This window comes from Myotis yumanensis, unplaced genomic scaffold (assembly GCF_028538775.1).
Source record: "Myotis yumanensis isolate MYYU_CA2020_CCGP unplaced genomic scaffold, mMyoYum1.0.hap1 SCAF_2, whole genome shotgun sequence".
In the NCBI taxonomy this organism is placed as follows: domain Eukaryota; kingdom Metazoa; phylum Chordata; class Mammalia; order Chiroptera; family Vespertilionidae; genus Myotis; species Myotis yumanensis.
In genome coordinates, this window is record NW_027223753.1 from 1,317,435 (window position 1) to 1,339,787 (window position 22,353).

The window sequence follows — 22,353 nt, forward strand, 5'->3', positions numbered from 1 at the left end:
GCATCCCCTGGGCAGCCTGGCGCACAGAGGGGGAGGCTGTTGCCTGGGGTGGGCCCGGGGAGGGGGCTCTGGGGGGCACTCAGGTCTGACTCTCCCTGTCCCACAGCCACGGGGAGACAGAGGGAGGGGAGGAAGGGGCAGGACAACCGGGGACAGGGACACTGGACACAGGAGAGGGACAGCGAAGGAGATGCCAGGGGTGAGGACAGAGTTGGTGTCAGGAATGGACTGTGAAAGCTAGTGCCCCAGACGGTGAGACAGACGGGGGGGGGGGGGGGGGGGGAGGGTAGAGAGGATGGAGACAGAGGAACAGACCTGCGGGCGGGGGGGGGGGGGGGGGGGGTTGAAACTCAGGACCCAGAGCCTCCGTGTGGCAGTCACACCAGAGAATGCCAGGTCACAGCTGGAAGGAGAGGGGGGCTAAAGTGGGCACTGGGGTTCCCGTTTCCGGGGGAGTGGACTCCTCACTCTGGAGCCTCGTGTGTGCACCCCTGACTCCGAATGGCAGGACCCCTCAGCCCTGACACCTGGGGACACCCCGGAACACAGGGTGGGGTCTCTGGCCAAAGCGCCCTGAGCCCCACATCTGGGATGTGCTGACCGGGCCCTGGGCTGAGGTGACAGCGGTGTGGGAGCCACAGGGTCAGCAGTGCAACCGGGGGGTCACTGTCTCCCTGCTGGGGGGCCCTTATCTCCCAGGGAGCCCTGGCAGCACCTCCTGGGACCCGGGTCACCTACCTGGTCCAGGGCGTGCAGGCTGCCTGGGTGCCCCCCGCAGAGAAGGTGCCCGGCTGGCAGTCTTCACACAGCGTGTCCTGCCACTTGGTGCCTGAGAAACGACAGTGTTGGGCAGAGGGCTCCTCGGGGCCCCCTCAGGCCGGGGTCCGGGGCCTGTGTCCTCAGGGGGAGCCGTGCTCACCTGTCTCCCGCACCCTCTGGCCTGGGCGGCAGACACTGTGGGGCCTGCAATGGACACAGGAGTCCCCGTCCTGTCGCTCACAGAAGTGGCCGCGCCCACAGCCGCACACGGTGTTGGTCCGGGTGGAGCAGTTCCGTCTGGTCACCTGGCCCAGGCCTGGGACCCAGAGAAGGAGCTCAGAGCAGCAGCCAGGCCTGCCAGGGCTGGGGGAGCGCCCCCTCCCGGGAGGACACCACGCTGAGGGCTGGGCAGCGCCCACAGGCCTGGGGAGGGCACGGGGACAGGGGTGCAGCCCCCTCTGCTCCCCCAGGACCCTGCCGGCCGCAGCCCAGGCTCAGCCGGAACATAGGCCCGGAGCTGCCGGACACAGAGGCCAGTCCCAAGGGGGTCCGAGGGACGGGGCGGCAGCAGCAGGGATGGGGGCAGGGTCTTCTCCACAGAAGGCTAAGCCTCTCGGGGCGCCTGAGACCTCCCAGCCTGAACCCCAACAGGTAGTGGGGACCAGTCAGCCAAGGGACAGGCCCAGAGGCGACTCCCAGGCCTGGGTGCCCTTCAAACAGGTTTCCCTCCTGCAAACCAGGCAGGTCAGAGGGCAGCCACAGGGCAGGGGCCCTCAGCTGGCAGCAGAGGGGCAACCGGGGTGCCATCCCCCCAGCCCAGCGCAGGCAGCTGCTTCCTTTGTGGTTCCAGCACCCAGTCCACCCCCGCTGCACTGAACCCCAAAGCATTGTGGCCTCCACCTTGGTCCCGGCCTTCCTCCTGGGGTGCCCCAGCCCAACCGCCTGCCCTGGGCAGGGTGGAGACCCAGGGGCCAGTGCTCAGCCAGAGGAGGAAACTGGGGAGGGTGTAGGGTCCTGGGAGCCGGCACTGCAGGTGGAGGAGGCCCAGCCCCGGGCAGCCTGAGGGCCTGCAGTCAGTGTGGCCGGGATGGGGGGCTGGGGGCTGGGCACAGCCGGGGTTGGGCTCCTGGTCTCACCTGGGTCACAGACGCGGCAGGGCAGACACTCGGGCAGGGCGTTGAGGTGGGCAGTGTAGGTGCCCAGCGTGCAGGGCTCACACACTGTGCTCCTGAGCTCCCCGCAGGCCTCCTGCACCCGGGAGCCTGCAGCCAAGAGGGCACACACTCAGGGCGGGAGCCGGGGAGCCCGGGCAGGAGTGACACCCCCCCAGGGGTCACCCCACCTGGGCTGTTCCCCAGGCCAGTGAGCCCGCTTGGCAGGAAGTGAGAACTTTCTGGAAGTTGGGGCCTCCTGGGACACAGAGGCCTGGCTCTGAGTCCCCCTCTCCTGGCCTGAAATGGGCTGGCCACCCCCAGCCCCGCCCTGAGCACTGAACTGAGGGTCTGGGGGGGGGAAGCTGGGGGTGCCCTCTGTGCCCAAGGCCTTCAGGCCTCCCATGAAGGGGTGCTGGGAGCAGAGGGGCTCCAGGCCAGGGGAGGGAGGTGCCTGCCCCCAGCACAGCCCCGCCCCTGGCACCCCCAGGGGCCCTGCAGAGCTGCACCCACCTGGCCTGCACTTGGGGCAGCACATGGCCCCCGTCGGGAACTCCTCCTCTTTGCACGAGGGCATCCCCAGTGCGCAGGGCGGGGCTGTCAGAAGGAGGAGGCTCAGGGCCTAATGGAGATGGGGGGGCGTTGGAGCAGAGCAGCTGCATGGGCCTCAGTCTCACCCTCCGGGAAATGGGCCGTGCCCTGCAGGGGGCCCAGGACAGGATTGTCTACTGAGGATCCTAAGAGCCTGGGTTTGGGACCACCCTGTGTGTGACCTCTGACCCCCTGGGCTCAGGAGAGTGGGCCCCGCCCCTGGGAAGGCCAGGGCTGCTCTGACCCCACAAACTCAGCCTCGCTGCTCCCTGTGCTGGACCCGGAGCCCTGGAGCCACCGGGTCAGGGCAGGGACACTTTGGGGGGCGGGGGGCGGGGAGTCGGAAGGGCTCTCTGGCTTTACAGGGTCACAGGCAGGGGAGTGGGAGGCGGAGGGGTGTAGGAAGAAGGGGAGGGGGAGGCCTGTCAGTCAGACCTACACCTGAGTAGTAACCATGGGGCTTATGAGCGGACATGTCGCAGAAAAAAGAAAAAAGGAAAGGAGGCAGGAAGCTGTGCACGGCCTCCCTCCCGGGCACAGACACCCAGTTCCTCCCCCAGACGGGGCCGGGCGGTGGGGGAGGATTCCGCCCTGAATGGGGGGGGGGGGGGGACAGGGGTCCACAGAGGAGAGTCCTGGGAGGGGGTGGTCTCCTGCCTGGGCCCAGTCCCAGCGGCCAGGGCTGTGGGCAGGGCCGGCTCCCCCACCGGCGCTGGGCTGCTGGGGACACCGTCCCCGACTCACCAGCCTCAGGACGTCAGCCGCGGGCGTCGGGCTGCAGGGGGGTGGCCCCCAGCCGGGCAGAGGCTGCATGTCCACCCCCGGACCCTCATTCCCTGACCGCGGCCTCGGGACTCCGGCCGGCAGGACAGATGGACGGCGGGACAGACGGGCTCATTCAGACTTCAGCTGCTGTGGCTGCTCCCAACCAGAAAGTGAGTCCAAAGGGATCTCCTGGTGCATTTTGTGCTCTGCCATGTGGCCAGCACAACAGTGACAAAAGGGCCCACCCCCACCTGCGGCAGCCAATCCTCATACAGGAGGGTTCACCCCCACACAGGCCAAAGGGCTCACGGCCAGGAGGGCGGGGCCAGGAGGGAGGGGCGGGCCCAGCTGGCAGAGCAGGTCTGTCTGCTCTCTGGTCCAGGAGCCGACTCCCCCACCCCAAGCGTGACTTTCCATAGAAGTGGGCGCCCCCCAAAGCGCACCTCACTCCCTGTCGCCCTGCCCCCAGAGAGCTGACCTGCAGCCTCTCCCCACGCGGGCAGAGCCCTCTGAGCCCCAGTGACCTGTGTCCCCTCTGCCTGGGGAGCTGTTTGCACCCACACATTCCAGAGGGAGCCTCTCAGGGGAACTCTGGGCCCTGGGGGTGCGGGAGGGGCACGGTCACCCCTGAGCACCTGGAGGGGCTCCCCACCATGTGCACTTACACCCTCCTGCCTGCAGGGGGCGGGCTGGGTCATTCCTGCCCCCATTCCACAGGCGGGAGGTGGGGACTCAGAGAGACAGGGCCGGGCCCAGGGCTCCGGGTGCGAACGGTGCTCAGACCCAACCCTCATCTCTGACCTCAGAGGCCTGGGCCTCCACCTCTGCCTCCTGCTCACACTGTGGAGGCGGCACAGGCCCCTCGGGGGAATGAGGGAAGCGCCATGGAATGAGGGACAGGACACAGGAGCCCAGGGCCTGGAAGGGACTCCCTCTGCAGGAACCGGGGACCTGCCTCTGGCTCGTGTGTTTCCAGGACGAGGCTCTGCCGACGCCACTGACTCCGCCGACCACCAGCTCAGGCCCCTCCCAGGCGCGCTCTGCGGTGGTGGCGCCAGCAGAGCCCCCAGCGAGGGGACAGCAGCCAGGAGGGACCAGCAGGGCCCGGGCTCCCCTCCCTTGGGCCGGAGCTCAGCTCCTGCTGGAACCCCTTGCCCTCCGGGAACAGAGGCCCAGGTGTGCGCCCCAGGCTCCCCCAGCACCCGCTCCCCCTCCTGACCAGCCGGGGTGCCCACTCGCCCACCCAGGGCCGGGCAGGGCAGGGCTGAGCGTGCGCACTGAGAGGAAGGCTGAGCCCGGAGGTGACAGGTGTGAGGGCGGAGCAGGACTCACCTGGATGGGGGGCGGGGGGCGGGGGGCGGGCAGCTGGTCCAGTAAAGACTCTGGTTCTGACTCAGGGCAGGGCCACCTGTGGGACCACATTGTCCGTCCACAGCGGCCGGGGCAGCAGGGCCGGGGCTGGGACTGGGGCGGCTGCAGGTCTGAGGGCGCAGGACCCATGCGGGCTGCACGGAGCTGGGCCCGGGGCTCCTCCCGGAGCGGGAAGGGCTGCAGCGCGGGCACCTGGGGGAGCGCCCGGGTCTAGAAGGGGCTGCGGGCAGGGCCTGGCCACCCGCCCCGGAGGCACCGGCACCTGGTCCCTGGGGACCCTGAGGCCACTTGGCAAGCAGCGCAGGCCGCCTCCTGCCGGGACCACCTCACGCCCCTAGGCCACCTCCTGCCCAGCCCGTGAGTTGCTGGACCCCAAGCAGTGGGCGGGTTCGCCGGTGCCCTGACCACCGGTGCTGGGACAGGGGTGGAGGGGGTGGAGTGGGTGGAGGGGTGGGGCCTCGAGCTAACTCTGCGCCTGCACAGAGCGCCGCAGGGCCCCGGGGCGTCGGAAAAGGGGAGGTGGTGGAGGAACCGGATAACGGGGTGCGGGCGGGTTAAACGGGGCTGAGCCGAGCTGCGCACTCAGTACCGCCCCACGGCCCGGGCTCCCCGGGGCCTCGGTTCGGCTGCACTGGGTCGTTCACCCCAAAAGACACCTCTTCCTGCTGCCAATGCAGCCTTCCAGGCCCGGTTCAGGGGATGGACGGGGGAGGAGGAAACAACATTTAACAATAAACACAGAGAAGGACCGGAAGGCCGGACAGCGCCCTCCAGGGGCCTCGGCATTGGCTGCGCCGGACACAGGGCCTCCCCGGGGCAGCGGGACTCCGGGGCCGACAGGCAGGGGCGTGAGAAATGCAAACTTGCGCCCTGGCCTGTGACTCAGTGGTGAGCACGTCACCCTGACCCCGGGCACCCACCTGGGTGTGAAAGGGCGAGGGCTAGGTCCTCCATCTTGCCCCAGGGTAGGGGCTACGTCCTACTCTGCTAGCCACATCCAGGCGGCAGAGCACAGTCCTTTCTCCTCCCCTTACTCCAACCCCCATTATAAAATCCCCGTCTCTACGCGGGATTCGCTCTCTCAGCCACTTGGCTTGCCGTTGTGTCCGTGAGTCTGGTGGACGGGGAGCTCAAGCTAGCTTGAAATACAGATTCTTATGCTTTTGCATCGGATTGGCTGGCTCCCTGATGTGGTTTCTTGGGGATCTTGAAATCTGGGCATAACATTTGGGGGCTCGTCCGGGATTCCCAAGACCACGTAGGGATCCTCAATCTGTAGAATCTGCGTGGCCGCGGTGTCTGTGTGTTGTGTATTCTATCCTGTGTGAGCTCACTTCTGAAATCTGTATTCGCCCGCATTGATCTCTTATGTGGACGCACGAGGATCAAGGGGGGGATGAGTCGGGGGACGCCTCGGCCCTCCATCTGTAGGGGTGTAATTTTGCTTCTGCGGAGTCGGAAGGTCTGTAGAAACCCCAATCTGAGACAAGGCAGGTCGCACAGCGGTTCACTTCCGCTTTGGTTTTCGCTTCCATGGAGTTGGAAGGGGCCCTGTTCTTTGGGGCCCTGTTTGTCTATGTCTGTGTTTTTCTGTTTTCTGTGGACTTACTGGACGGATGTTATGGGACGGACTCAGACTGCTCCTTTGGGTATTGTGATTGATCATTTCAAGGAGATTGGGGGAGGCTTTAGAGCTCCCTCAGGAGTTGGGAAGTTGTTAGGAATTGAATGGATTGTTTAAACTCTGAATGAATGTCTGGTGAAAATATGTGAGTGAAGAGGCAGGGATCACTGTGCCTCGGGCCACAGGAGCCGCTTGCTGCACAGTCCAGTCGGGGCGCCAGGCGTCCGGGGGCAGGTGTGCAGGAGCGCGGCGCGCGGCGAACGCAGCCCTCGCCCCAGAGCCCGGCCGCGCTGCGGGCCCAGGCGGCTTGGCGGCGGCAGTGGAGGCGGCGGAGGCGGGCTGGCGTTGGCCCCCGGCTTGTGGCGAGCTAGTGGAGCCTGGTGGAGCGCAGGGGGCGAGGCCGGCGCGACGCTTGCGGGAGGCAGGAGCGGCGAGGCCCCTGGAGGTGTCAGGTCCAGGGGGAGGTCCCCCGCGGAGCCAACAGGCCGGACACCCGGGGGGCCGGCGGCGGCGGCGGCGGCGGCGGCGGCGGCAGCGGCGGCGACTCTGGACAGGAGCCGGGCCCTTCCCGTGGAGATCGCCCCAGCTAGATCATAGAAGTTAAATGTAAAAGTTTTAAAATGCATCCGGGATTTCTGTGCACGTGTAAGGGGAAAAGGCCTTAAAAAGTGGCGGAGAAGAACCTGACAAAGAAATGCAAGCTGGTTTCCCAAGGCGATTTAAAATAGCTCTTTTGAAATTTCCCGCCCTGAGGCAAGTACCACCAGGAAGTTGATAGTCAAGTTTACATGTGAATAGCTATGGGGTTTGCTTCTTGATTTCCCCAGCAGAAAAATTGTGACCATTTTGAAATTTAGCAGCTATGCCAGGCTTATTGGCTGGAAACTTAAAACTTTTAAGTTCAAATCATCTATGAAGCAGGAAGTGTGCTTGCCTCTCAGATTTATTTTTAAGCTAATCTCTTTAAAAGGGACTGGTAGCAGTAATCCAATTTCTAAAGTAAAGTACAATTATTTCAGGTAGAAACTGGTTTCATACTGATCTTAGAGGGCTCCAGTTCAGTGTTCTGGAGACCCAGGGTTTGTTTGTTTGTGATGAATACCGTTTCTATCTAAATAAGACATAGGTCAAGAATCCTGTCCTGGAATGTGGGAAAGGGAAGACCCCCACATTTGTTCCTGTCAGGCCCCCATCAGGGGACTTGGGCGGTGTCCTTGTTATCTGCTCAAGAGCCCAAGACTGTAAAAATACTTGTTCACTGAAAAGGTGTAAGTGTAAACGTTTATTTGATGTTTGTAAGCATCTCTGTTTGTTTGCTGGGAACTTTGATTTGCTATGTAATATTCTGTGCTGGGTTGGGATTTTGGAATTCTGGGGTAAACTTAAAAGGTATTTGTGGCTTTTCTAGTCTGATTGGGACATTTAAGGATGGAGCTCACAGTTCCTCAAGGCAAAGATTTAATGGGCCCTTCCCCCTGCCTGTGCTGAATTAGATAATACAGGCCAGTACTGATTAAGGAAGACAATGAGCCTTGGAATCTGTAAAGATAGGCGGGAATGAAGCTGGTCTAATGTACTGAAAGGGTTTGGTACCTGTTGCTGCTAGCAAAGGAGGGGCTGATATCCCTTCCTAGCGCACTCCCTTGAAAGAGGCCTGGTTGCTGCTCTGCCACAAAGGGACCTGGTAGAAACAAACTATGGAACCTGGTGGGGGCCATGGAGTGAGACCCTCGCGAGGTCTGAGAGTCACTGGAGCAGCCGGCCACCATGGGGCCCTGGGGAGAACCAGAGCTCCTGGTGTGGCGCCCAGAGGCAGTAGCCTTGGCTCCCCCACTGCCTGTGGGCCTGGAGGTGAAGTTGGGGACCCTGGTGCTCTTGCTGGTGCTCACGCTCATCTGCAGTCTGGTGCCCATCTGTGTGCTACGCCGACCGGGAGCCAGCCCGGAAGCCTCAGCCTTCTGCCAGAAAGTCCTGAGCCTGGTAAGCTGCTTTGCCGGGGGTGTGTTTCTGGCCACCTGTCTCCTGGACCTGCTGCCTGACTACCTGTCTGGCATAGACAAGGCCCTGGCAGCCCTGCACGTGCAACCTAGGTCCATCATACCCACGTCCGGTCAGCGGACCCATCCATGATCCGGAAAGACTTCGTCACCAAATGGAGTGTCGATCGAGATCAACGCAACCTGCTACCTGCCTGATGCTGGTAACATTGCTCACGACTCAGATGATGCCTGCATCTTCATGAACATGGCTCCAAAGAGACAAGGACAATTTATAGGAAGGCCAAGAATAGACTTTAGTAGGATTTGGCTGCCTGAAGCGGCCATGATGCCAATATCATGTTTCATTGTATTGATATGTTATATTGACCTTTAATTCTCTTGCAGGTTTGAATGTGTGCTGGCTGTCCTGGAAGGGAACTATGTGGGGTAACCCCCAAAAGTAAAGAATGGCTAGCTGCCAAGAGGACAGGTGCCCAAATGGGCAGGAACGGTGCCCATCAGGTTTTGGTCTCTGTTGAGAGACAGCTAACAGTTCGCAGCCTGTAATACTGTCTTGCAGGCCTTTGTGACCATGCCCATGTCAGCGGTAGTAAGCTGGAAAAGGCCTGTTTAAAATAGAAGGTCTGAGGCATGGATATGCATAGAAAGAAAATTTAATGCCAACAATTACTGTTTTATCAAAAGGAATTGGCAAGAAAAGTCAGAAAATCTTAGAGTAGATCAGTATATTTTTCTTCTTGTGTAATTCCTCCGAAATTTGGCAACGCTAAATAAGTCATGGCAATACATTTCTTTGCATAGATTCAATAAGACTGGTTCCTAATAGTGGTTTTATTAACGGAAAACTTTGACTGGAGTATCATGTTTTAAAGAACCCTGTCTGAGCTCTAAAGACTTGAAGCCAGTAAGAATGCCATGAAGAAAGCCTGGTATCCTGCTTGGAAGCCCTGAAGATGGCTGGCGCTGGAGTGTCAGGCCGATGCCCTACCATCACTGGCCGTTGGTCAGAGTAGAAGGGGAGCAGTAGGGATGCCTCTGCGTTCCTGCGGAACCCCCACACTCTGGGCCGCAACAAGTAGGAGGGCTACTGAGATGGGCTTAAAGCCTGGAGCGTGGGCTCAGGTGGAGTTGCTACAGGTGAGGGATTCACCTAACTCAGCAGATACTGCAGGCGGGCCTGATGGCAGCTGGGTGGCGTGGCTTCCTGGCCATACGGGGAACATTTTGATTCAACCATGAGATTCCAGCAAAGGTAGTCCGTTACCATTCTTGTTGTGTTTATGCAAACATCAGGACAGTAGATAAATTAATCTTGATTTGGCTTTTTGATAGCCATGGAGGAATTTTAAGAAGAAAAATCCTATTTCAATAGAAATTGTTAAAGCTAAAATGGTTTTTTTCCCTTCCACCAGACCATTAGTTAAGATATGCCCAGTACGGGCCTCTAGCAACGGTGGAATAGAAATGCAGTCCGTCTCATGATTGAGCAGGAAGTTCCAAAACAAAGGGGGGAATGAAAGGGCGAGGGCTAGGCACTCCATCTTGCCCCCGGTTAGGGGCTACGTGCTACTCTGCTAGCCACACCCAGGAGGCAGAGCACAGTCCTTTCTCCTCCCCTTACTCCAACCCCCGCTATAAAACCCGTCTCTATGCGGGGTTCTATCTCTCAGCCACTTGGCTTGCCGTTGTGTCGGTGAGTCTGGTGGACGGGGAGCTCAAGCTAGCTTGGAATACAGATTCTTATGCTTTTGCATCGGATTGGCTGGCTCCCTGATGTGGTTTCTTGGGGATCTTGAAATCTGGGCATAACAATATCCTCGACCAAATGTTAAGAGGGAATTTCCTCTAAGTTAGATCTGAGATCTTTTTCATTTAATTAGACCATTTTCCATTTTTAAAAAAATATATTTTATTGATTTTTTTGCAGAGAGGAAGGGAGAGAGGGATAGAGAGTTAGAAACATCGATGAGAGAGAAACATCGATCAGCTGCCTCCTGCACACCCCCTACCGGGGATGTGCCTGCAACCAAGGTACATGCCCTTGACCGGAATCAAACCTGGGATCCTTGAGTCCGCAGGCTGACGCTCTATCCACTGAGCCAAACCGGCTAGGGCCCATTTTCCATTTTGACACCAGTGCACTTTCACAGGTGTCCTGCTATAGGCATTATAAAAGGAAAATCAATTATAAAGTAACCATTTAAAAATACTTCAGGCTTAATGTAATATTCTTACAGGAAATATTTTATTATTCCCCTATATTGTATTAAAAATAATATGAAGAGGCCTTTGAAAAAAATTTTAATGCACATCCATATAAGCATAACTAATGGACATAAGACACTGGGGGGTAAGGGAGGGCAGGGGTTTGTCAAGGCCAGGGGGGGAAAAAGGACACTTATGTAATATCCTTTGTAATACTTTTAGCGAAAAATTAAAAAAAAAATTTTTTTTAATGCAGTCTTGATGACTTTAGGTTTAATTTCTTGTATAGAGATATGACTGCTTTGGATTTATTAAATGCTAAATAATTACTATGATGAGGTGAACCATCAATAAAAATTTTTAATATTTCAGGAACAGTTTCCTGTATGATATAATTAAGTTTTCTTGGATATTCATTTATTGCAATTAGCCAATTTAAATTAATTTGAAATAAAGCTCATTATTTAACTTTACTTGTCTTTGCTAACAGTAAATAACACTAATTGGATTACTGCTATCAGCCCCTTTAAATACTTTGACATAAGCTATTTAACTTTTGATTAGGGAGGGAAAATATAAATCATTAACCTTAATTGTCCTTAGTTGAAGGAAGGCAGGGTTTTCTAGATGATTTTAAACCTCTTGTATATAAATATACATATATTTACAAGAGGTTTAAAATCATATATATATATATATATATATATTTACACACACACAACTTGGCATTAATATTTTTTAAATAAAAACATTGCTATTAATAAATCAATTTTTTCTTTTATTTGGCAGAATTTCCTTATGCGATCAAGTATATTGTATTGGTCTAATTTACTTACTTCTTTTTTGGGAGAAGGAATAAATCCTTTTGTACAATCTCGGGCCCTTTGAGATGCACAGAATGTCCTTCCATTCTATTCTTGAAATATTGCATTCGGGAGAAACTGTCAAATATATATCTAATTTAAAAACTGCCCTAACCGGTTTGGCTCAGTGGATAGAGCATCAGCCTGCAGACAGAAGGGTCCTGGGTTCGATTCCGGTCAAGGGCATGTACCTTGGTTGCGGACACATCCCCAGTAGGGGGTGTGCAGGCAGCAGCTGATCGATGTTTCTAACTCTATCCCTCTCCCTTCCTCTCTGTAAAAAAATCAATAAAATATATTTTAAAAAAAGAAATGATCAACAGTTAAAAACAGTTCTCTGCATTATAGGATCTAGTCTTGACCATGGAATCAATTACTTTTAATTTGGTCATAGAATTTGTATGACATATGCATAGCTGTGGTTCTACTGAGCATTTAAGATACCTTTCAGAAACGTCTCTATCTACAAGCCTTTTAAGAAATACGAGCTTCTGTTGTCGGCCTTATTAAGCCAACTGCTCAAAACATTGGTCTATCACATAACTGAAATGATAATAAGACCGTGATTGCTAATTTATTAAGCATTAAAAACATCTCGTTAAAAAATATGCCGAAACCGGTTTTGCTCAGTGGATAGACGTCGGCCTGTGGACTGAAAGGTCACAGGTTCGATTCCGGTCAAGGGCATGTACCTGGGTTGCGGGCACATTCCCAGCGGGAGATGTGCAGGAGGCACCTGATCGATGTTTCTCTCTCATCGATGTTTCTAACTCTCTATCTCTCCCCCTTCCTCTCTGTAAAAAATCACTAAAATATATTTAAAATATATACATAAATAGTAAGTAAATCCCGGAGGCAAGCACATTTTGTTCCAGCAGCATTTCCGCAGCGAGACTCCGCCTTCAAGCTCCACCCTGAAACCCCACCCTCCGGGAGCGGACAGTCCCGTCTGATTGGCCGATTCAGAGGGAGGCGGGCCTGGGCTTTCAAGATGGCGGCGCCCGTGAGAGCCACGTGGCTGCAGCCGGGAAGGCGGCTCCAGGGCCCCCGCAGGCCACGCCCTGCAGCCGGAAGATTGAAAAGATTAAGAGATTAAGAGGATTTCCGTCCCCGTTAAAGGGGGAACTTTCTTATCCGCACGCTGGGTTAATTACAGGATTAATCCGCTTTCCTTTAGACTTCGCTGGAAAACTCGCCAGAAAGCATGTTGCCCTTTTTACGACGAGACGGAGACTCCGACAGTAACAGCACGTGTTTAAAGGGAACGGACTCAATCCCGCAGGACCGGTACCGTAAGGGGGTCTGGACCCGCGCTCGAACCGCCGGAGCCGCGGGACAGTGGGAAGGAAACTGGCCTTGGAGGCGTGTCAGGACGTAAAACGGAACAACGCACTGCCCGGGGCGGGGGGGGGGGTCGTTGTCGCGGGAAGATCATCTGATGTGACGGGCACCCCCACGCCGGGCCCTTCCTGTCAGCCCACAGGGGCGGGACCACATCTGCCAGACAAGGACCCGTAGATGATAAAAAGCAAAGCCCGTGTGTGTCTCTCCGCTCCGCTCCTTCCCGGCGTCCACCAGGCACCGGTGTTAATGGGCCCCTCGCTCCCTCTCGGAAGCCGCTCGGCATTGCTCGGCTCTTCGGCAACAACAGCGCGAGGCCCGCAGGTTCGCTGGGGCGCGGAGGATTCAAACGCCAGTCGCCACATTGTCTGTTCCCGCGACCGCGCCGGGGAGACACTGTCTCTGTCTGGGATGGAGACACACAGAGGCCCCTCTGCCCCCGGCGACCTCCCCTCCCCGAGAGGGGGGATCCCAGCCCCTGGGCTGGCGCGGGGCGGCGAGGGGGCGAGGCCCTTTGGAAGCCTTCTCGCCGGTTCGGGACGCCCGGGGCCAGGGGCTCGGGGCCACGGGGTCACCACTGGCGCTGCGCAGAGATGGGCTCCGGGGGCGGAGGCGCAGAGGGAGCGGGCGGAGTTTTAGACTCGCACCCCCGCCGCAGGCTGTGAGCCGTCGCCATGTCCCGCCCGGAGACCTTCACCTCCCGCGCTGGGTCCAGACGGTCGCGTATCGGAGACCGCGGTCCACACGCAGGAACGGGATCTTCTCTGGACCTTCTGCTGCGGATCCATCACGCACCCGTTCTCCAACCTTCTCCCCCGTGTGAACGTCAACAGTTCCCTTCAGGAAGCCAGGGGCAAGATTCATGGATGAAGTTCAAGGGATCAAGAATTTGACTGCGGGCCCTGACCGGTTTGGCTCAGTGGATGGAGCGTCGGCCTGCGGACTCAAGGGTCCCAGGTTCGATTCCGGTCAAGGGCGTGGACCTTGGTTGCGGGCACAACCCCGGTGGGGAGTGTGCAGGAGGCAGCTGATCGATGTTTCTGGCTCTCTGTCCCTCTCCCTTCCTCTCTGTAAAAAATCAATAAAATATAAAGAATGGATGGATGAGTGAATGGGTGAGTGAGTGAATGATACCTGAGGACAGGGCCTCCTTCCAGTGAGTGGTGTTGTTCAGAGGAGAAAATCAGTTGGTAAATGCAAGTGAGAAATGGAACGTGCTCACAGGCTGAGGTCTCTCCCCAAACTCGCTCAGCTCCACGAGCCTCACGTCTCAGGGTTTCTCCGGAAGTCTGACCCGGAACCAGAGATTGACCTGTCCTCAAAGCATCTTGTCCAAGTTATTTTTATTGATAATAAAAAATTTAAAACATATAAAATGGCCAGTTGGAAATCGCTTCCCAGACTGTGAGTCATGTGATGCGCAGACATGACCCCGTCCCAGTCCGAGCCCAGGAGGAGGCTGAGGCCCGTCCTGCAGCTGAGCTCAGGGCCCGGGGTGGCGGGTGGGGGCAAGAGCGTCCTGGGCCAGGGCCTCACACGCTGGGTCAGGAGTGGGGAGGTCAGGCACCTCAGGAGCCCGGTGGGGAGATGCGGGTGGTCCCAACCTGTGCTGACCCACATTCTGCGTGGTTCAGGTTCAGGATCTGGAGAAGGGCCACGCACTAATGACAGAGAGAAGACAAGAAACAATAATTTGGAAATATTGGGGGCCTGGCGGGAAGCCCAATCCAGGGGGAAGGACTTCCACTCTTGCTCAGGCCTTGCCAACCTTTTTTTCAGTTTTGAATACAAACCTAGCCCTTAGTCAGGCAGGTAATTGCGGTGACAGACAGACTCTATTAAAGGTCAGGAAATATTAGAAAGATTTTCTCTGAGACTATTTGGTCAGGAAATTGCTTGAGCCCCCACTGTCTGCACTAAACAATTGGTGCATAGCTCTGGCCCTGCCAGGGCTCCAGGTTCACCGTGTTCCGGGATCCTTGATTACACTCCTCTGATAATGAAGACAATGGATGGCTCCCCACACCACAGCCCCCGGCACAGCGGGTGGGCTCCTCCTCAGCCAGGTGCGGGCTGGCCTCCAGGGGTGGAGCCCGCAGCTTCCCTGACCACGTATGTCGTCTTTGGGGGCCTGGCCGCTGCCCGCAGCCTCGCGGAGATGGCTCAGGCTGTGCTTGCCGCTGCCATGTGTCAGCTGGCAGTCACTCAGGAAACACGGATGCTGTCTCCTCCACGGGCTCCGTGGTGACGTCTGGCTGGACCCGGGAGGCCTGCAGGTCCCGACGCCTGTTCCTTTCAGGCCCCTTTCCTGTTCCCTGCGAGGGACACTCAGCGTGAAGACCAGAGGCTGCTCCCGCCTGGCCCGATGCTTGGGGTCAGCCACCCCCAAGGGCAGGATTGGGGACTCCCTCCCCGACTTAGCACAGCGTCCAACGAGGACTCAGCCACACAGGGACGTGTCCCTCCACCCCTCCCCCCGCCAGCAGCCTCACCACCAGGGTGGGGACAGGCAGCAATACCCCAGGAAAGGCGAGTTTACCTGCAAAACAGAGACCCCCCGTCAAGAAGGGGCCGCCCAGCCGGGCACCAGGGGGCCTGCTGCTCACGGGGAACCTCCCAGAGACCGACCCGCTCAGAGGCAGCAAGACCCAAGCACGGGCTCCTGGTCGGCCTGTCCCCGGGGCCAGGAGACAGGGAAGGACCCGGGTCCTGCCACCTCCCCTGCTGCCAACCCAGCCCCACCTCAACCCCATGGACCGTCCACAGGGAGGGCTGAGCCCCCCCAGGGGACCGGCTGCCAGGAGCCAGGAGGAGGGACCCGCCCGCTGCTCAGAGCCGGGCCCTGGGCCGGGCACCTCCCAGGTGAGGACAGGGCGCAGCCTCACCCACAGCCCTGAGCCTCTCTCTGCTCAGGGCCCCCCCCCTCAGCGCCCTGGGCAGGGACAGGGGAGGGAGGCATGACGGGGGCTCCCGCTGCTCTCGGCTCCCTGTGCTCCTCCGTCCGCTGAGGGCAGGTGGGAGCTCGGGCTCTGGTGCTGCGTGTGCACCGGGGGCACCAGGCTCCTCAGACAGGAAGTCCCACCCCGGGCACCCCAGGCCGCCTCTCTATTTGGGGGACAGAGCCAGAGCGGTGTCTGGGATGAGAGAGCTGGGACCTGAGCCCTGATGGGACCAGGGGCTCCTGCTCACCACGTGACCTTCTGTCCCTGATGGACATGAGCACACGTGGCACAGAAATGCCAGTGATGACCAGGATGACGAGGATGATGACGCTGACGCTGATGATGATGGAGCCCCCGAAGGAGCATGTCACGTCTGAGCTGTTGGTCCCAGGCATAGCTTCCCAGGCAAGTGGGCCACTGCACCTGGGGGAGGAGGGGGCCGTGGACAGTGGGCAGGGGCACCTATGTCCCTGGCGCTCACCCGACCCCGAGCATCCCCTGTGCAGCCTTCCCCTGCCGTGTGTGCAGTCCATCAAGACATAGCTTGCGTCTTGGTGGACGCAAGGCTGCTGCCTGGGGTGGGCATGGGGAGGGGGCTCTAGTGGGCACTCAGGTCCGTCTGACTCTCCCTGTCCCACAGCCACGGGGAGACGGAGGGAGGGGAGGAAGGGGCAGGACAACCGGGGACAGGGACACTGGACACAAGAGAGGGACAGCGAAGGAGATGCCAGGGGTGAGGGCAGAGCTGGTGTCAGGAATGGACTGAGAAAGCCAGTGCCCCAGACAGAGGGACAGACCTGGGGAAGGGTGGGGGGTACAAGAGGGAAGGGGAGGATGGAGACTGAGGGACAGATGGGGGTGGGAATGGGTGAGGGTGGACACACAGGACCCAGAGCCTCCGTTTGGCAGTCATGCCAGAGACTAAGCCAGCAGGTCACAGCTGGCATCGGTGTGTGTGTATGTGTGTGTGTCTGTGTGTAAAGTGGGCACTGGGGTTCCTGTTTCCGGGGGGGTGGGGGGGTGGACTCCTCACTCTGGAGCTTCGTGTGTGCACCCCTGAATCCGAATAGCAGGACCCCTCAGCACTGACACCTGGGGACACCCCGGAACACACGGTGGGGTCTCTGTCCGCAGCGCCTTGAGCCCTGCATCTGGGATGTGCTGACCGGGCCCTGGGCTGAGGTGACAGCGGTGTGGGAGCCACAGGGTCAGTGGGGCAGCGGGGGGGATCACCGTCTCCCCGCATTAGAGGGCCCTCATCTCCCCAGGGTGTTTGGCAGTGCCTCCTGGGACCCGGGTCACCTACCTGGTCCAGGGCGTGCAGGCTGCCTGGGTGCCCCCCGCAGAGAAGGTGCCCGGCTGGCAGTCTTCACACAGCGTGTCCTGCCACTCGGTGCCTGAGAAACGACAGTGTCGGGCAGAGGGCTCCTCGGGGTCCCCTCAGGCCGGGGCCCGTGTCCTCAGGGGGAGCCGCGCTCACCTGTCTCCCGCACCCTCTGGCCCGGGCGGCAGACACTGTGGGGCCTGCACTGGACACAGGCGTCCCCGTCCTGTCGCTCACAGAAGTGGCCGCGCCCGCAGCCGCACACGGTGTTGGTCCGGGTGGTGCAGTTCCATCTGGTCACCTGGCCCAGGCCTGGGACCCAGAGAAGGAGCTCAGAGCAGCAGCAAGGCCTGCCAGGGCTGGGGGAGCGCCCCGTCCCGGGAGGAAACCATGCTGAGGGCTGGGCAGCGCCCGCGGGCCTGGGGAGGGCACGGGGACAGGGGTGCAGCCCCCTCTGCTCCCCCTGGATCCTGCCGGCCACAGCCCAGGCTCAGCCGGAACTTGGCCCGGAGCTGCCGGACACAGAGGCCAGTCCCAAGGGGGGTCCGAGGGACGGGGCGGCAGCAGCAGGGACGGGGGCAGGGTCTTCTCCACAGAAGGCCAGGCCTCTCAGGGCGGCTGAGACCTCCCAGCCTGAACCCCAAAGCATTGTGGCCTCCACCTTGGTCCGGGCCTTCCTCCTGGGGTGCCCCAGCTCAACCGCCTGCCCTGGGCAGGGAGGAGACCCAGGGGCCAGTGCTCAGCCGGAGGAGGACCCTGGGGAGGGTGTGGGGACCTGGGAACCGGCACTGCAGGTGGAGGAGGCCTGGCCCCGGGGGCCCACGGGCTGTGCCACAGGCGGGGGGTGCCTGCAGGGCACCGGGTGCTGAGCCTGGAAGCGGGGGTGACAGGTGCTGGGGCTGAGGCGCGGGCCCTCTCTAGGGAGAGGCAGGTGTGGCCATGGGATGAGGCTCCTTGAAGGGTCCGTGGCAGGGAGCCCCCTGGGTGACGGAGGCCGGGCCCCGGGCAGCCTGAGGGCCTGCAGTCAGTGTGGCCGGGATGGGGGGCTGGGGGCTCGGCACCGCCGGGGTTGGGCTCCTGGTCTCACCTGGGTCACAGACGCGGCACCGCAGACACTCAGGCAGGGCGTTGCGGTGGGCAGTGTAGGTGCCCCGGGTGCAGGGCGCACACACTGTGCTCCTGAGCTCCCCGCAGGCCTCCTGCACCCGGGAGCCTGCAGCCAAGAGGGCACACACTCAGGGCGGGGCCGCCCCAGAGCCCCGGCAGGTGTGACACCCCCCAGGGGTCACCCCACCTGGGCTGTTTTCCAGGCCATGAGCCTGCTTGGCAGGAAGTGAGAACTTTCTGGAAGTTGGGGCCTCCTGGGACAGAGGCCTGGCTCTGAGCCCCCTTCTCCTGGCCTGAAATGTGCTGCTCACCCCCAGCCCCACCCTGAGCAGTGAGCTGAGGGTCTGGGGGGGAAGCTGGGGGTGCCCTCTGTGCCCAGGGCCTTCAGGCCTCCCTTGAAGGGGTGCTGGGAGCAGAGGGGCTCCAGGCCAGGGAGGGGGGTGCCTGCCCCCAGCACATCCCCGCCCCCGGTGCCCCCCCAGGGGCCCTGCAAAGCTGCACCCACCTGGCCAGCACTTGGGGCAGCACAAGGCCCCCGTCGGGTACTCCTCTTCTTTGCACGAGGGCATCCCCAGTGCGCAGGGCGGGGCTGTCAGAAGGAGGAGGCTCAGGGCCTAAGGGAGATGGGGGGGCGTTGGAGCAGAGCAGCTGCCTGGGCCTCAGTCTCACCCTCTGGGAAATGGGCCATGCCCTGCAGGGGGCCCAGGTCAGGCTTGTCTACTGAGGATCCTAAGAGCCTGGGTTTGGGACCTCCCTGTGTGTGACCTCTGACCCCCTGGGCTCAGGAGAGTGGGCCCCGCCCCTGGGAAGGCCAGGGCTGCTCTGACCCCACAAACTCTGCCTCGCTGCTCCCTGTGCTGGACCCAAGTCCTGGAAGATGACAGGTCAGGGCAGGGACAGCTGGGGTGGGCGGTGTGGGAGGGCGGGCTCTCTGGTCTGACAGGGTCACAGGCAGGGGGAGGTGGAGGCGGAGGCAGAGAAAGGAATAGGAAGGGGGAATGTGGAGGGGATTGGAGGGGGAGGTGTAGGCCTGTCTTTTAGGGCTACATCTGAGTAGTAACCATGGGGCTTATCAGCTGACATGTAGCAGGAAAAATAAAAAAGGAAATGATGCAGGAAGCCTCCCTCCCGGGCACAGACACCCAGTTCCTCCCCAGACGGGGCCGGGCGGTGGGGGAGGATTCCGCCCTGAATGGGGGGTGGGGGGGGGACAGGGGTCCACAGAGGAGAGTCCTGGGAGGGGGTGGTCTCCTTCCTGGGCCCAGTCCCAGCGGCCAGGGCTGTGGGCAGGGCCGGCTCCCCCACTGGCGCTGGGCTGCTGGGCGACACCGTCCCCGACTCACCAGCCTCAGGGCGTCAGCCGCGGGCGTCGGGCTGCAGGGGGGTTGCCCCCAGCCGGGCAGAGGCTGCATGTCCACCCCCGGGACGCTCATTCCCTGACCGCGGCCTCGGGACTCCGGCCGGCAGGACAGACGGACGGCAGCACATGCAGGCGCACAGAGGAGCAGAGATTGAGGAGACAGACAGGTGAGGAGGCAGGCTGACTGCTCCCAAAGAGAAAGTGAAACTTATATGGTTTTGCAGTTTCTCCAACCCCACCCCATCCCCCCCCACCCCCCACCCCACCCCGCTGCACAGGCCAGGGGCGGGGAAGGGCTCTGGCTGGGCTCTCAGTGTCAGGGAGCGGGGCCAGGTGGGAGGGGCCAGAGAACTGCTCTGCCTGAGCTGGGCCCCCAAAGCTCATCTCACTCCCTGTCGCTCTGCCCCCAGAGAGCTGACCTGAAGCCTCTCCCCACGCGGGCAGAGCCCTCTGAGCCTCAGTGACCTGTGTCCCCTCTGCCTGGGGAGCTGTTTGCACCCACACCCCCCTAGACTGAGCCTGGGCGCTCCTCACCCCCTCCCTCCAGGCCCCCAGCCCCCATCCCCCCCGCTCCGTTTCCCAGATGCTAGCAGACCTTGCACACCAGGCTTCACGTCTCAATGTGTCTAAATGAGCGCTTGTGCCCAGGGAGGCGCCGGGAGAAGGACGCTGAGCTCCCCAGGGCTGGGGGTGAGGCCTGGGGATGAGGATGTGGTTATTGACCGTGATCGTCATGGGGCCTCGGGGGATTCTGGCTGGAATGGTCACAAGCTGCTTCTCCCTCTTCCTTCCTCTCTGAAATCTATCTATCTACACTAATAAAAGAGAAAGATGCAAATTGACCATACCCCCGAATGCTTCCCATTGGCTAATCAGCAGAATATGCAAATTAACTGGCAACCAAGGTGGCGGCCGGCACCCAGGCAGCTGAAGTGAACCGGAGGCTTGCTTGCTCCAGTGATGGAGGAAGCCAACGTTCCCGGCCCGCAGCAGGCTCAGAGCTTAGAGCGCCAGTGATGGCAACAGAGTTTCAATTATAGAAGCTAAACAAAGCCCAGATATCCTGCTTTCAGCAGCTGCGGCCTCAAGCTGGAGCTGGCCTCAGAGCTAAAGCCGGCTCTCAGCTCCAGTGACAGCCATAGAAAGTAAATAAATCCCAGAATAAAAAGAAAAAAGAAAAAAAGGAGAGGTTGGGAGCTTCAGTCACCCACCAGCCTGAAAATGGCCCTCAGCCCCTCATCCAGACTGGCCAGGCACCCCAGTGGGGACCCCCACCCTAAAGGGGGTGCGGGCAGCCTAAAAACAGCCATCAGCCCCTCACCCAGACTGGCCAGGCACCCCAGTGGGGACCGCGCCCAGAAGCCTCAGCAGCCGGTCTTGCCTTGAGGCCCGGGAACCGCCCATCAGCGAGTCCAGGCTGCAAGGCAAGGCCCTCCCCCAGCAGTAGGTCTTGCCTTGAGGCCCTGGAACCGCCCATCATTGGGTCCAGGCTGCAAGGCAAGGCCTTCCCCCAGAAGCCCCAGCTACTTTAAAAATAGAAGGATCTCCTTTTGAACCAATCTGTTTAGATTCATGATTAGTAAAACTGTATGGAACTAATGAAATACCGTGATAGGAATTAGGAAGTGTGACACTGATGGTTCTGGGCATGTGAAGGGTGAGGGACAGAAGGGTACACACGGTCTTCCCTTCAGTTCTGCCGGAGAGATGAGCTCTGAGGGCCGGAGCTGCTCCATGCCCAGAGGAGGTGGGTGTGGTCAGTGGCTCTGTTTCAGAACTTCCTGCCAAGCAGAGACCTTACCCGACCCACAGGAACCTTTTTACTCCAGAAAACAGAAACAGCCAGTTCCCAATGTGCATGGGAAAACCAGTGTCCCCTCCTGTGCACGGCGTCCTGATGGGGTGACGGTGGAGGTGGGCGAGGGGAGCAGTGCAGAGTTGTTAGGCAGCTGGAGTGGGAGTGGAAAGGCCATGAAACGTTCACAGTCCTGGCTGTGCCCACGGCCTGGGCTGCTCCTCCAGGCCCTGGCTGAGGGTTTAGGGCTGATTCTCTCGGGAAAGGAATATCCCATGGGTGAAAGATTTACAGGCTCAGGGTGGGCCGTGTGTTAGTTTGGGGCAAATCCCTCAGCATTCCTGTTGCCAAACCCTCAAAGGAATGAGGCAGAGGCACCCCTCACCCCCAAGACCCCTTCGTGGACATTTTAGCATTTACGTGATTTTTAATCCCTTCAGGGAGACTTTCTATCCTGCAGTCCCATCCCACCCCACTGCTGCTGTTTGTCTGCCAGCTGGGTCAAGCATCAAGGGGAAGGGGGTTAATACTCACTGAAAGACTACTGATCCTACCGGGAAATCAACCTATTTACTGTACTGTTGTAAATATCATACCCTTTATATCCTGTATGTTGGCTTCTTTTAAATAAATTGAAATGTCTTAGAAAAAAAGAAGAAAAAAAGGCAAGGCAGGGCAGGACCCAGAAGACCCAGAAGCCACCTGATATGGTAGTAACTCTATCAGTAAGCACTCTGAAAGTCAGTGGCATAAATGCACCAATTAAAGGACAGATTATGAGGATGAATCAAAAACAAAACCCACTTTAAATATAAAGACACATATAGATTAAAAGTAAATGAATTAAGCTGTGGCCTGTTTTGCTCAGTGGATAGAGCATTAGCCCGTGGACTGAAGGGTCCCAGGTTTGATTCCAGTCAAGGGCATGTACCTCAGTTGCTGGCTTGATCCCCAGTGCCTATCAGAGCATGTGCAGGAGGCAACCAATCAATGTGTCTCTCCCTTTCCCTTCCCTCTCTCTAAAATTCAATGGGAAAATATCCTTGGGTGAAGATGAACAAAAACAAAGTAAATGGATTAAGTAACATTAAAGAGATTATAAGAAAAATATATTCCAAATTTTGTTAGTTGTATAATGGTTATGTTTAAATTATT

The 22,353-nt window shown here is 59.0% G+C and overlaps 2 protein-coding genes across 3 annotated transcripts; both read right to left on the reverse strand.

Annotated features, from left to right (window-relative positions):
- Positions 1–514: 514 nt before the first annotated feature.
- Positions 515–3,530, reverse strand: LOC139001526 (tumor necrosis factor receptor superfamily member 14-like). Its single transcript, XM_070403048.1, has 6 exons — positions 3,246–3,530; positions 2,424–2,532; positions 1,896–2,021; positions 920–1,075; positions 739–829; positions 515–527 (listed from the first exon to the last, which is right to left on the reverse strand). Exons 1-6 carry the CDS (start codon positions 3,312–3,314, stop codon positions 515–517), a joined length of 564 nt encoding a protein of 187 aa, XP_070259149.1. The 5' UTR covers positions 3,315–3,530.
- Positions 3,531–13,998: 10,468 nt separating this feature from the next.
- LOC139002787 (tumor necrosis factor receptor superfamily member 14-like) lies at positions 13,999–19,596 on the reverse strand. 2 transcript variants are annotated; one of them, XM_070403911.1, is made up of 8 exons: positions 19,387–19,596; positions 18,549–18,657; positions 18,024–18,149; positions 17,093–17,248; positions 16,919–17,009; positions 15,860–16,035; positions 15,163–15,209; positions 13,999–14,985 (listed from the first exon to the last, which is right to left on the reverse strand). In XM_070403911.1, exons 1-8 carry the CDS (start codon positions 19,474–19,476, stop codon positions 14,872–14,874), a joined length of 909 nt encoding a protein of 302 aa, XP_070260012.1. In that variant the 5' UTR covers positions 19,477–19,596; the 3' UTR covers positions 13,999–14,871. The 2 variants fall into 2 exon arrangements, with proteins under 2 accessions (XP_070260012.1, XP_070260013.1); XM_070403912.1 differs by lacking the exon at positions 15,163–15,209 and having other exon boundaries at positions 14,868–14,985.
- Positions 19,597–22,353: the final 2,757 nt, after the last annotated feature.